Raw genomic sequence first — 15025 nt, 5'->3', positions numbered from 1 at the left:
AATAAGCTTTCACTGTGGATGTATTAATAGTGTTTAATTTCTGTTTATTTGCAGTTATAAGCAACAGAAATTTAATTTGTTAAGAGAGGAGAATGAAGGTTATGCAAAGCTGATTGCAGAGCTGGGGCAAGACTTATCTGGAAATATCACTAGTGATTTAATCCTTGAAAATATCAAATCTTTAATAGGTAAGGAATTTGTTGGAGGAATATGGACACTGATTTTCTTAAATGGTTGTGCAACTCTAGAGGATGACCTTTGACTGTTGTTTGAGATCATCTGGGAATCAAATAACATGATACAGGCATGTAGTGTGGTAGTAACATATTGGCAGACCATCTTTGATTGGATTATGAAATTTGGATGCTCCTGTTTCTTTGGCAAAGTGGATTTTTGGTAATGTTGTGTAATTAAAAATTAGTTACTAAATGTATAGTACAGTCCCAAATGTGACTTTGATCAACTTCAGCAGCCACTGGAAGAGTAGTGTTTTTTTGAGGATGTTCTGACATCTGTTAGCAGGAAGATTAGAAAGTAACAAAGTAATGTCTTTTGCTATTTTAAGGTACTGAACTCAATGCGTGAATATCCTCTTAATCTTGAAGGAGCTGAACAACTGGTTCTCTATAAAGTGACAGTAGTAGTAAATGTTTCTCCTTTGTCTAGTTCAATTTGTGTTTTTTTTCCATATATCTAAATTTAGTAGTAATAGGGTTGCAATAAAATTGCAAAATATATTTGAAATAGATGTTGGTAATTCTCCATATTTTAGACTTCCTTTTTGCACAAAGTTTTATAATATTAATGCTTGCACTATTTCCTGTTCTATACAGTGCCAGTCCAAATGATGTGCTAGTATTTTATAAAGATAATTCTCCATCTATCACAGAATTTTGCTTGAGACTGGCAAATCCCTGTAGTAATACTACTTGCTTTGGAAGAGAGCTAGATAATAAGATGGTTTTTGGTGGTTATTACAGTAAAAAATACACATTCAGTTTGAGGAATTTTATAACAGCATTTTTCTGTCTTCTGGAGAATTTTAGGATTTGCAGATGGACTTCCCATAAAACATTTTCTAAAGTACTGATTTGCAGGAGGTCCTGACATAGTAGAAATAGCCTCTGGGGAAAGAAAGACCAATGTAATTACATAGCTGCATAGTGGATGTGCATGGATGACATTTTTTTCCTATGGTACAAAGAAGAAAATAGTGTAGATGTGGATTCTTCTGATATAAACAATAGTATTTATTTTGTGGCAGAGAAAGTTTAGTGAGATACAGATACTATTTCAACACTGGCTTAAGTTGATCTATATCCTTGCTCTAAAATAAACAAGCAGTTCTTGTTATTGCTAGCAGCAGTGCTGAGTTGGCATGACAGTGTAACCAGATGGGTCAGGATTTAGCTGCAAACTTGAACACTCCTAAGGGTGTAAAATAATGTTTTGGGTTTACATGGTTCATTTATGCAGCTGCAACACAAGTCTGTGCATTCTGCTGGCACTATGGGATTAGTGAATTTGTTTTGTACTTCTCAAATGTTGACTATAAGAGGGTAACTTAAAATTTCTGTGTAAACTGAATTGAAAGTCCCGTTGAATGTCTTTGCCTGGTTTAGTACTAGACACAAGTCAAAATGATTGGTGTATTTGGAGGTGATCCAGATTATTTTGTTGTATGTAGATCTTTTCTGTTAAAATTTCGCCTTGATCAAACTTCAAAAAGTAATGCATTTGTAGATTAGTAACAGAATGAAAATGAAAAGTAGTGATATTAAGCTTTTCTGCTCTGTTCTTTTCCACTAGGATGTTTTAACCTTGATCCTAACAGAGTTTTGGACATTATCCTAGAAGTCTATGAGTGCAGGCCTGAGTATGATGATTTCTTTGTACCACTGATAGAGTCATACATGTACATGTGTGAACCACAAACTTTATGCCATATCCTTGGGTTCAAATTCAAATTTTATCAGGTAATGTATTTCTTAATTATTTTCATCACTGGTTGGTTAAGTGATGAACTGCAGTCAGTGATAACAGACATCTGCTGTAGTTCTTTTTAGTATGGAAATTAATATATTGTAGAATTCCAGTTTTAAAAACAATTTCATGATTTGAATAGAATTTTCTAATGTATTTTTGAGGAAGATGCTTTCAGCTGCCTGTCTGAGTTATGGTCAGCAATCTTGATCATCACACCTTCCATTTGAAGGTGTATAGTTATATAAGGACTGGCATTAACGAAGAAACTGTGCCTTTATAAACAAAAGACTTGTCCAAAGGAGTAAAGAGCATGTTTACAAGGTGGTTAATATTTCAGAGAATATTCAATTAAGTTTTTGAAATATGGTATAGAACTGCATACAAGCACCATAAGATGCAGAGAAAATTAAACCTTACAGTTTCTGAAAAATCTGTTTGCTTATTGCAGTCAAGTCTAGCCATAAGGCAGTATGGCTTTGGAGTAGTAGCAGGTAACTGACATGGCAGCAGGAAGAACTGTGTTGATGAACTGAGCTTCAAGTAATTTCATTTGTTTTCATGTCTTTTCCTTTCTTTTTAATTTGTAATCTTGCCTTCTTTAGGATCCAAGTGGTGAGACGCCTCCTTCCTTATACCGAGTTGCTGCTGTCCTGTTGCAACATAATCTGATAGATTTGGAAGATCTTTATGTCCATGTAAGTGACAGTGCTACTTGGTCAAATGCCAAAAACAAAGAATAATTTTTTTAAGAAGTGTGCTAGATATCTTGTCCTATTCCTAAAGCTTAAGACTCATGACATACATGTACCTTGTAGTACCTGTGTATGTACATTTAATATCTGTTAAATTTCCCAACACTTTGTAATGTTACATTCAGACAAGCACACACTGAAGTATTAAAGCTGATAGGCCTTCTTTGAATGATCTGTGTAGTATCCTCCAGGTTTGTTTAACCTCCTGCCTGAGTTAGGAGGTGGGAGGTAATTGATAAGAGATTGGTTTTAAATGCCTTGAGTAACCTTCCTTAAGAACTAGACCCTTGGGGTGTTTTCACTTTGGAAATTTTTTGAAAAAAGTGATAGGATGATTAACTGCTTTTTTTTAATAGTATATTTTTTAAAAAAAACTCATATATACATATTCCCAAATCAGTCTGTAATCTAACCTACAAGAATTCTGAATTATTATCCTGCAAGAGCAAAATGAAGTTGCAGGCTCAGATGTAATCTGAGAGATTTATCCTCTCCAGTCTGGCACTCTGTCAACCAACCAGCATACTAATTTGACAGATGGTAAACAGAATGTTACAGTTATCAAAATATTTTTAAATTATGCACCAATTTTTAATTTCAGAATATCCATATATTTCAAGGCTCTTAAGTCTTCCACTGAAATCAAGGAAATGAGCTCTAATTACAGCTATGGAAATCTTGCAATGTAGTTCCGCTATTAATTTGTGTGGCAGTTAATAGTGTCACTCACAATCTGACTTGTCAATTACTGTCTCTGGCATCATTATTTTTTTGGCTAAAAATACCTCAGGTGGAGGAGGAGTGGGAATGAGTATCTCAATCAGCATGGAGGAAGAGATGTGTGATGGTAATGTTAGTTTGTTAAGGAATGTTGGTGAGGTTACAAAAAGAGCTTCAATTCACACCTGTGCAATCTCAGCTGGATCCTGTATAGGTATTTGTGTTTTCTGCCAGTCTCGCGGTGGGAACGGCCCCTGCATCTATTTGTACCGCTCACCTTTAGTCACATTGATTCTCAGCCTCATTTGCAATCTGCTTTCGTTCCAGAATTTTCTCTGCTAGTCTCTGTTTAACTTTGACTGTGTGTTCCGCATGGCATTTTCCTCTTTTCAGTCAGGCTTAATTTCACTTGATATGAGAGTTTCATGAAGATAATTAACATAGAGGTTCTGAGCATTGTGGTATATATCATACAGTGTATTATTACATGGTATGTATTATATGGTGTATGGTGTGTGTGTGCATATATATGTATATATATGTGGTGGTATGTATTGTGCAGCTTCTGTACAACAGCAGCTGTCAGGCTTACACTTCACATCAAGAATGTCCTCGCTCCCCTGCCCCACAGTCGTGCAAGAACCGTTCTTTGCTTTTATTTATGCACACAGACGTACGTAGCAGGCATTAGGTCCTAAAGATGTGATTTGCTACTTCTCATTCTACTTTATGTATTTCTTGGTGAATCTTAATAGATTTGTGTTATTAAATGAGGAGGGTGTAACTCTTTAAACCTTTCCAAGTGGGAGAAGAAAGAATCCCAAGTTCTGTGTTGTTGGTGGAAAAGGGGAGCTTATGCAACCGATTGTTGTGAGGAAGGTGTGAATGATGTTATTCTTCATCTGTCTTTGATTTCAGAAGTCTGTTAATACCATGCTTCCTTGTTGGTATTATGATAACAAGAAAAATCTCTCAAGGAATGTTTTATCTGATTAGTATCGAGGAAGGACACAAGTGCTGCTTGGGTCTCTGGTTATGAAAAGCAGGAGTGAGTAGCAAACTCTCATTTTCAGAAATCATGTTTGTTCTGTTTTCTTAGCTTCTTCCAGGAGATAATGCCATCATTGAAGAACACAAGCGAGAGATAGTGGAAGCTAAGCAAATTGTCAGAAAACTTACGATGGTTGTCTTATCCTCTGAAAAAACTGAGGAAAAGGAGAAGGAAAAAGAAAAAGAGGAGGAGAAAACTGAAAAGGTTAGTGTGTGTGAGTAGCTTCTTTTCCAAGAAAACAACTTTAAACTGAACATAGTCATTGTTACAAAAATATTTTTTCAAACATATAAAAATACAGGTATCCAAGTATCTGTTCTTGGAAGGCTTTGTTTATCTTCTGATAGCACTTCATTTATGCTAAAAGTGCAAGCATGTTCTTTGGAATTCGTTCTGGATTTCTGTACATTTTAGGCTTTTGGTTCCTTGTCTAATTAATATGACTCTTCTTCGTTGTATCAGCTCCCCAGTGTGTGTACTGGCATTCACGTACTTCAGAGTCTTTCAAAAACTGTGTCTTCTAGGTCTTACGTTATAATCATAGTCGATACTGTAGGGATGCAGACGTAAAATGCATTTGTTACTCCTCTCGGTCAAGAATTGGGATGAAAAAAATTGCTAACTTAAGAATGCTAGTATAATTAGCCTCCAGTGTAGAAAACACATTTTAATTGTACATATTGTATAGAAACTGTCCTTTGTGCTTTCCATTAGACCTGTATCTTTGTGTCAATGTGTACTTCTTATTTAAGGTGCTACTGTGTCATGTCTTGTCTGTGTTGCCCTAGGTATAGCTTGCTTCATTGTTTTTAAGTGTAGTTGAAAAACAGTAATTTTTATTTCTGGGTAGCTTGTTTTCTTCTTCATTTCAGAGTTGTAACCACGGCTGAAGTATCTTTTTTTACCTTAAAAAAAAAAAAGCTACTTTCATTTGATAGTTTGAGTAATGGAAAGGGTGGACAAGTCCATCAGTATTGATAACTACTGCTCTTAATTTTCTGTATCTTTCTGGGTTCATTATATCTGTTTTGTCTACTTAATCCCATTTGTTCTACCTTACTTTGATTATCTGTCTCTCTGACCTTCCTTCCTCCTCTTTTTTCTCTGCCTAGCTTGAAAAAACTAATTTCTTGGTTCCTTGGGCAGCTGATAAAGTCACCTCTCTCTGGTGCTCAACTGCAGTTACATCTGCTGCTTAAACTGATTCCTTTCACTAGTGTTAATTTTTACCCATTCATTATTTCTATATTGCTTTTTATTAAATGACATTGCTTTGGTCTGTCTTTTCTACAATCAGATGAGCTGCCTGGCATTTTCTGAAGCTCACATGTCATAATGTTCTGATGGAAGATTGAACTCTTGATTGGACATAGGGAGCATATACATTGCTCAGTAATGTCAGAAGAATTAAGACAGTGTTCTTGTAGCTGAGCTTTATATTTAAGAACTAGGGAATTTGAAGCTGTACCAAAAACTGCAACTTTTTTTTTTTTGAAGGATTGGAGTGACGAGTAATGAAGTCTGAGTCTGTGGTGGGAAAACAAAGAGCTGTACTTAAGCAGTTTCTCTGACTGAATTTCTCTGAATGCATGCTGTTTCTCAAAAGGCTTGGTTCTGTAATAGTTTTGTATGTTAGCTATGCAATTTGTAGCAATGAGGAACAACAGGTTCCAACACTGGCAGTCCCATTATGAGTGATTTTTATCCAGTATGCAGTCTTAACATACTATTTTTGATATGGTACTGTGAAATATATGCCTGGATAAGAGAGAAAAATGTTTAACAATTTATGGCTTAACTATTTTTTAAATTCATGAAGTTCTGTCCTTTGAGTAAAGTTCATTGTCTCATGACTCTTAATATGAATAGTGTTGTCAAATGCATTATCTACTCTTGCCTTTTGGGATGCATTTGGTGTAACCAAATAATAGTGAAAACAGATGGAGAGGGAGATGAAAAAAAAAATCTTAAGGTCACAACTCAACAGTATGATGAGATTTGACAGCAAGTCTAGACTGACTCTTTTCTGTTGTGTGCTTTTGCTGTTGGAGAGTATGTTATGGAAGAGCACGCTTATTTAAGGACAGACCCAGTCAAGCAATGTGTATGTGTAAGCAGTGCCTGCTTTGGAAATGAAGCAATATTCATTTCCATAGAAAGACTGTGTGGCTTGAAACATGGTTTCTAGTACAGTGGTAATCGCCCAACAAGGCAATTTCGTAGTATCAAACTTTATTATGGTAATACAAATAAAATAATCACGACTCTACTATATTTTAAACAACATGACTTCTAAGAAGTAATTTTGAATGTGGACTTCAAGCTTCCTGCTTATACTGAACAAGGCAAAGTGTTTACATGTTTCAGTGAAGGATCAGTGTACCCTTTTATTAATACAGTATAGAATGACTTTAAAAATACAAGCCCTGGTGTCAGAGGAACTTTGGTATTGCATGGTAAGGAGTTGCATGGTGAAGTAATACTAGTGTATGCATTTCTATTTGTGCATGTACCTTTTTCATCTTCAAGAGGCTGATCTTGTTCTGCTGTATGGATATATATTTTTCCTGAAGAAAAAGTGAAGCTACATTACTGTGTGATTTCAATATGAGTATTGTGAAGACCTCTACGTTTTTTGCTCTGAAAACTTCCTCTGTATATACTATACTGTTTGATGTTTTGGTAACTATCAGAAAAACAGTTGTTTATAACACTTGCAAGTAAGTTTTATAAATAGCTTTAAAAGGAAACGAAGTTCATGCAAACAATATGTGATTTAAATTTTTCTGTAGTCTTGCACTTACTCTAGAAGAATATAGTTTTAAGTGCCAGTGTGAAACTTTGGATATGAGCAAACTAAGAGACATGGAAGTTTGTTTTTAAATCTAGTTTTGCTAAATAAATTATTTGGAAAAAGTTAAGAAATTCATATTTTCAATCCAGGGTAACATACTATGCCAAGGATTTTGACATGCTTGCTTTGTTGTTAAAATGTCATGTGAAGAAGCAAGCTGTAATAGATTGTGACATATTGAAAAGTACATAATCACAGGTATTTCGGAGCTCAGTGTCTTTAACTTCATTTTCAATCTTTTCTTTAAGATGTTAGATTCCAGGTGGACTGGTTTATTATTGCTTTTGAACTGTTCTTGTTGTATAAATGTCTAAAATCTGTTTTTACTTTTTACTTTACATATAAATATATATATGAACTAGTATTTTATCTGCATAATATTTTTGTGGAATTTCTTGTGGACTACAGCTGTGTGCTACCTAAGGAAAAAGATTTTATGGAAAGACTTTCATTGTTTGTCTTGCAGCCGCCAGATAATCAGAAGCTTGGTTTATTGGAAGCTTTATTAAAAATTGGTGATTGGCAGCATGCACAAAGTATTATGGATCAGATGCCTCCATTTTATGCTACTTCACATAAGCCTATTGCAATTGCCCTTTGCCAGCTCGTGCATGTGACAATTGAACCTTTGTACCGCAGGTAAAGTAAAAGCTAGATTTCTGTTGCTAAAGAGTGTGAAAACTACATAAAGCTTACAACCATGAATTCACTAGTGAGCCTAACTGTATTTATATGTCTAAATATTTTTCATGCAAAATGCCTTACATCTTATTTTCAGGGTTGGTGTACCAAAAGGGGCAAAAGGGTCACCAATTTCTTCTTTGCCAAACAAGAGAGCACCAAAACAAGCAGACAGCTTTGAAGACCTGAGAAAGGAAGTGTTCAACATGCTGTGCTACCTTGGTCCTCACCTGTCCCACGATCCCATTTTATTCGCTAAAGTGGTGCGCCTTGGAAAAGCATTTATGAAAGAGGTTAGTAAGACAAAAAACAAACATTCCTGCATGCAAGTTCAGGAATTGGTCATATGACCTGTTTTAAAAGGCTGCTAGGTTGTTCTGAACTCCATTGGAATATAATTAGAAGCTCAGACAGAGGCTAGTGAATTTAGCTACCTTTCTGGCAACTTGCTCTTCGGTTAACCATTTTGTTTTATTTTCCAAGTCAACAGTAGAGGTTTCTCTCTGTTTTTTAATTAATAGCAGTTCTGAGAAACTTCAGAATTCAAAGTCTTTCAAAGACTTTTTTATTATTAAAAACAAAACACCTTAAAAATCACTATTTCCCAGCTTTTTATTTTAACTTGTAATAGTGAAACACTTGATGATTGGTTGATTTAAATGGTATTCAAGGGGGGAAACTTTCAGTTCTATAAGTTCAAGTAAAAATATTGTTGATTTTGGCTACAGCTAACAAACATTAGAATGTCCTGAGTGTGCATTGTCAACGTACCTAGCAGAGGGGTAGCTGTACTTGCTGTCCAGCTGTATTTGGAGGTATACAAATAAGAATTCAGATGTTAGGATTGAAGATGCTTTTATTTAACTTAACAGATTTTGGTGAGTTCTCTTACGTTCAGTTCCCAAAATTCAAGGATGGGGTGACAGAACCTACACAAAGTTTGACTTCCTAGTAGTCTTTCTTGTAAATCATGGTAACTTAAAGCACTTTAATCTTTTTCCTACTTCTTTATCTTTCTATGTGGTATAATTTCCAGCATCTTCTCTTCCAGAACTATGAGATTCCCTAGTGGCTAATATTCCTGTTTATTTCTTGCTGGCCTGTGAGAAGAGTGGTGTTTGAATGATATGCTGTATTGCAATTGTAGTGCAGTTAATATGGAAATCATAATTTCAAGGGAGTAATTCATAATACGGCTGTCAGCAGATTTTTAGGTTGACTTTGTAATTAAGTTCAAGTACTGAAGATCTGTAAGACCTTGTTTCTCTGCGGATGTGGGCAATAGAATGGAGATTACTTGATTATAGTTTTGTTTATATATTTATATATATATACTTGGATTACAGTTAATATAAATACGGTAGTTCAATGTGTTCATGACAAAGATGAGCAACATCTTAGCTATTTGCTTTAGGTTGGAACTACGAAGAAATTCATCAGTGACAGAATGGTTAAGGTAACATAGGGAAAGTTATTTTTAATGCACTACTGCCATCAGCATGTTCTGGTTAAGAAACCTGTATGTAACACAGATATATTTATAACTGGAGGTGATTTGACTAAGTTAACTCAGTAGTTTAAATTTTAAACTACTAACACTGCACTACAGCTTATGTGCTCAAGTGTAGCTTTAAAATAATCATGCACTTACTGGTGTGTTAGCTTATGCGTTTTATGGTGAGTGGAACAAAAAAGGAAATGTATAATTACGATTAAAATCTTGAGAGGGTATTGTGAGAAAACGACAGGGAAAATAATCTATAGCTGTTGGTAATTTGTGTTGGAAGTCCTGTTCTTCTTTAGGTAGAAGTTGAGGTGCATTTATTTTTTATTTCCAGTAAGAAAACAGTATTTCATATGTATTACTAAATTTCCTTGACGCTTGAGTTATCTTTTTCAACGTAAGCATTCAGTGTCACCACATATGTAAGCTATATATTTCATTTATGCATTTGAATTTTTGTTCAAAAATAAAGAAAATGCTTTGCGATTTCTCTACTGATTCTGCTCACAAAAACTAAGTAGCTCTCAAATATATTAATTTTCTTTAGAAGCTCTTGGTAAACTCCATTAGTAATTACCAGTTTCACCAAGGAGTTTATGTAGCTAATCTTTGAGTATACTTCTTATATTTCTTATTAACAGTAAATCCTATCAATTGATAAAATATTGTGCTTTGATTTGTATGCCAGAAACTATAAATTTATACTGCAGCATAGTACAACATACTGCTGCTGACCTGCTCTCTAGACTGGGGTTCAGGCATTTTCTGTTCCATAGTGGACTTCAAGATAGATATCTAAATGATTCACTTGCAAACAAGTACAACTAAATACAGCAAGCTTCCATATGAAGCTAAAACTTCTTTTGGTTACCTCCGTAGATCCTGTAAAGTTGTAGTTGCTGATCTTGAATTGTAGATCAGTCTTCATTTTTCAGGGTTTTGGGGGAGACAAGAACACATTGTATCAGCGAGGTAATTTCATGAGCCATGTATGTGTAGTGCTGAGAACCTAATTCACTCTGAGTTGCTTTTTAAAAGCTGTTGAAAATACTAGAAAAAATATTTTTTTTCTCGCAGGATGGCATCTGATTTTGAATTGTTAGAATGTTTCTAAATAAGCAATCCATTTCATGTTGTATATTTTGCAGTGTTTTCTAGAACAAATACTGATACTGACAGTCAAACACAATTTTAGTACCTAGTAATGAATTTAGATAAAAGTATGCTTTAGAGAAGGTGGAATCTTGGTCATATGTAAATGTGTAAGTTAGAGTCAAAATTTTACATTATGGTGATAGACAAGATAGTAATGAATCTTATGTTCATGGTAGGTATTAAATGAAGTAAAAGTAACTTTATAACCCTGATGTTTTTTCCCCAAATGGATCAAATATTAGTGGTTTCCGCTCTTCCCTGTATTGCGTGTGTTTTTTTTTTTTAAAGAACTATTAAGTCTTTATCCTATGGATTTTTAGGTGTGTTTTAAATCTTTGGTGGTTGCAAATGCTGCATGCACAAACAGCATAATGGATCAATGGCAGGATTTCTGCATGGGGCTTCGCTGTGTCCTATACACAATTCAGAGATGATGAAAGTAGGTATGAAGAGATTTGGATGGAGGAGGAAGAGGCCTTATCTGAACAGATGAAAGCACTGCAGTGTGTAACATTAAGAGCATACACTGCAGCAGATGGTGCTAATGAAGATTGGGGAGGATATGTGTAGGTCTTTAGATGTCCTTCCACCCACTAGGCCTGCAACTATTTTAATGCTAACCAATCTGGAAAAGTAAACATTTACTAGGCATGTGGCCCATTAGGTGTGTGCTTTTGCTGAGGTAACCTTGTTCTGAAACAGTAACTGTTATGTTAATTTTTCTGAAATTAACATCGTCTTTGTTATAGTTTCAGTCTGATGGAAGTAAGCAAGAAGATAGAGAGAAAATGGTGAGTTTCTTAAAGACCTTTGATCTGAAAATAAATGTAACATTTCTAGTATAGCTAATTCTTACGTATTTCTTGGCAGAGCTTTAAATGTTCTAATGATCTCATTCTTCCTGCACACTGCTTTTATTACATATTTTAGTTTAGTAAAATGGCAGTCTATTTTTATTTGTGGAGGTGAACTTGTGTTGTCAATTTTACTTCATCTTCTGAGGAGGAAGGAGTTCTTCTGAGAGTTTAACTGAGACTCAGTTTTAAATAAATGTGCAGCCTTTTTTCCTCTGTAGAATTTAATTCTTTACCAAATGTACGCTGAAGACTTGTCTTGACTTTATAGGCAGGTTTGAGCCAGTCACAGTCTTTTGTATTGCTTTGGGTTTTCCTCTCCCCACAGATGCCTCACAATTAATATTGTTCTAATAGCCTAGTGCATTCTACTACCTGTCAGCTTAGAATCAGAGCATCTCTGTCTTATAAATACCACTGTCATGGTGGCATCTTGTATTTTAAATAATTTATGCATAAGAGCATAGAAAAATGAGAAATTAAAAGTAGGGTAGGTACTTCCACTACAATTGGTAATTTTTGTTTATTGGCTAACTCGAGATGGGCCACAGTGAAATCCAGGTATCCCACTGAGATCAGTCTTCTTATGAACAGGCAAGTTTTCAGTATGAAGTCTGTGTAGTTTTCAGCAGGTTCTTATTACTTCAGTTTCTCACTTGTCATGATTTCATGACTTCTCGAATCATGGCAGAGGGAAGAAAAATCTGAACTGTTTCTAAAAGTACTAATAATTAGAACTAATTGAACTAAGAGTTCAATTTGATCAGAATCACTTAAAATTGTGAAGAACTTATTAACTGTGATCATCAGCTGTGATCCATAGTCTGCAGATGAGTCATGCAGTCTTCTGCAGATGATTGCTGTTCTGTAGGCTTTGTTTATCCCATTCTTTCTTACCTCTGAGAAAATTTCTGTGGGTTAAAAAAGTGTGTTAGAGGGAGTCAGTTGCAGACTGAGTCTGTCCATTTCCTGCAGGAGATGGTCATGTGGGTAAAGTGAGACTCATAAGAAACTGCCAAGTAGTGCATAAACTGTTTGGTTATGCCTCACTAGAAGGGAACTGCAGTGTAGAAGTGAATAGAGTGCACAGTTGAGAATTAGTTCTGACTACTAAGGCTGTTGGATCCATGACTGAGTTACATGTTGCAAAAAAATCTTGGCTGGAGACATGGATAGCTGCTCATACATGGAAGTGTGAATTATGTGCGTGATAAAACACAAGGATTATTTTTTTAGTCTTTATGTATTATATTGTAGCATGTGATACCATATTAAAGATGATACTCTTTTGAAGTTGTTTTTTTTTTTACATAGTGGTTATTCTAATAGCCCAATGGGAAACAAAAGTTTTAAAAAAAGTTTATATTGAAAAATATGGAAACTGTTACTGTGTGCCTTGGGAACACGTAATGCCTTTAGATTTTTAACCCAGAATTCTGAAAATTTAAGTAAAAGCAAGGAGTACCTTCATCCATTGAAGTTACTTGCCAAAATCTGTTTCCTACAAGTCCCTAATTTATCCATTTTTATGTATTTGATTCTGTAGTATGAATATAACACTTGGAAAAATGTCAGCTACTTTGCAAAAGATTTTATACGGGCAAATAAAATACTGACAGTGTATGTGGTCCTTGATTATAATAATATCTCACATCATAAGTCTTTTATTAGTTAAGTCATTTTAGATTTTGTTCTTGTTTAACAAGTCATAATTTTGTGGCAAATGTGCAATTCATGTTGTTTTTGATACACATGGTAGTTACCCTGAGGTTTTTGTCTTTATCTCAGGAGATACTGTTTAGCTGTTTGCTGAGTATTACCGATCAAGTTCTGCTTCCATCTCTTTCTTTGATGGACTGCAATGCATGCATGTCTGAGGAATTATGGGGAATGTTCAAAACTTTTCCATACCAGTACCGGTGAGTAGAATAACTTGTTTCTGTTCTTTGGAAGTGGCCTCTTATAAACCATGAATACTGAAAATAGTTCTCCTTTTATTTTTCAAGGTACCGTCTTTATGGGCAATGGAAGAACGAAACCTACAATAGTCATCCACTTCTGGTGAAAGTTAAAGCTCAAACCATAGACCGAGCCAAATATATTATGAAGTAAGTTGTGTAATTCCATAAGTTATCAACTGTGATGCAGTGTATTGCATCTCACCAGCTGAAGGAAAAAAATACCTTGACATATACATTCCTTTTCTAATGACTCAATTTCATTGATGATCCTTGTTTGTAAAATATTTAATGTAGTGTGCTTAAAAACTGTAAAATAAGTAGTGAAATGGACTAATTTGTCACCCATAAGGGTATTTCATCTGCAAAATGACCCATAAAATGTTTTTAAAAAAATTTCCATGCATATGCTGCTGTCGATGAACTGCTTTGCTTATGGGAATGTCTGAGCGCAACAAATTTTCTCTACGTATGGAGGCTCTTTAATCCCAACAGACTGAAAAGTCTTGTCTCAGTTTCTTTCTCTGTAGTTTTCATAGTAGAGCCGTAAATTGAATTAAATGGAAAGGTTTGTTTTCATATTAAATTGTTTGAAGTTGCATGAAGATTTACTTCAAACGTGACATCTCAGGGATATGGATTCTCTTTGTATAGCTTGGGCTAAAAGCAAACTTTTTCTTTCATGACAAGACAGTAATTGCTACCTGGGCAAGACAGAATAATTGTTACTGGCTAAGAGACTTTAGTCTTGCAGATGTGAAATCTAGATAGGGTTATGATTCTCTTTTCTGACCTGGAGCATAGCTAGAGAAGACTGGAAGTTTTGTTCCTTCTTGTACAGTGGATTTCTATTGGGCAGGTGAGCCACACTGCTGGCAGTTAAGATTGCTATGAAAAGCCAATAAAACTAAGGCACAATTGTTTGTGTATGATCGTTTTGGCCAAACTCTTTAAAGGTGTTATCCAATTTAAAGTATTGTTCCTTTTCCAGGTAGAGAATTGAGACAGGAAACTGAGATAATTTGGAAGTTTGAAGTACAATTTCCATAGAACAACTAGAACAGTGTAGTTCTCAAAAACCTTGCTACATACCAAAATCTCTGCAGATTCAGTTACAATGGGTTTCTTCATGTTGGAGCTGTTCGTGGAAGATGTGTACAGAATAAAGACCACTTTGAAAATTTTGACAGAGTACTAGAAGTTGTGATAGTGTTGTACTGTTGTGATCACTGAGGCAGAAATGGTGCTTAAACATCTGTGGGGTGTGAACTGGAGACAAGTGAAGCTGAAATTGCTGAGGTGTTGCCTTTCAATATTGATGTGTACAATTTACACTCGTGTATCAACCTCAGATTTAGTGTTAAGCTTTTATCTTTATTAAGGAATGATGTGGAAGGTGTTGGGGGCTTTTTTGTTTTCAATAAATAGGGCGATGAATGCTAAGTGACTAATCTGTGGCTAATTTAAATTTGCATGAGAAGCTAACAGTAAGGGCTGTTTTTGTAAGCTG

The 15025-nt window shown here is 35.1% G+C and overlaps 1 protein-coding gene across 2 annotated transcripts in view; it reads left to right on the top strand.

Annotated features, from left to right (window-relative positions):
* THOC2 (THO complex subunit 2) overlaps positions 1-15025 on the top strand; it is a 53610-nt gene that overhangs the window by 14139 nt on the left and 24446 nt on the right. Inside the window, exons 7-16 of one of the 2 annotated variants that reach the window (XM_084293981.1) lie at positions 55-188; positions 1810-1976; positions 2589-2681; positions 4558-4713; positions 7830-8002; positions 8142-8337; positions 9459-9500; positions 11453-11494; positions 13346-13476; positions 13564-13665. In XM_084293981.1, the coding sequence (XP_084150107.1) occupies positions 55-188; positions 1810-1976; positions 2589-2681; positions 4558-4713; positions 7830-8002; positions 8142-8337; positions 9459-9500; positions 11453-11494; positions 13346-13476; positions 13564-13665 (1236 nt within the window). The remainder of the gene's footprint in view (positions 1-54; positions 189-1809; positions 1977-2588; positions 2682-4557; positions 4714-7829; positions 8003-8141; positions 8338-9458; positions 9501-11452; positions 11495-13345; positions 13477-13563; positions 13666-15025) is intronic. The other variant, XM_084293982.1, reaches the window with a different exon arrangement.

Source organism: Netta rufina (genome assembly GCF_964035555.1).
Source record: "Netta rufina genome assembly, chromosome: 12".
NCBI lineage: Eukaryota > Metazoa > Chordata > Aves > Anseriformes > Anatidae > Netta > Netta rufina.
The sequence above is the reverse complement of the archived record's forward strand: the minus strand, read 5'-3'. Positions and strand labels throughout refer to the sequence as shown.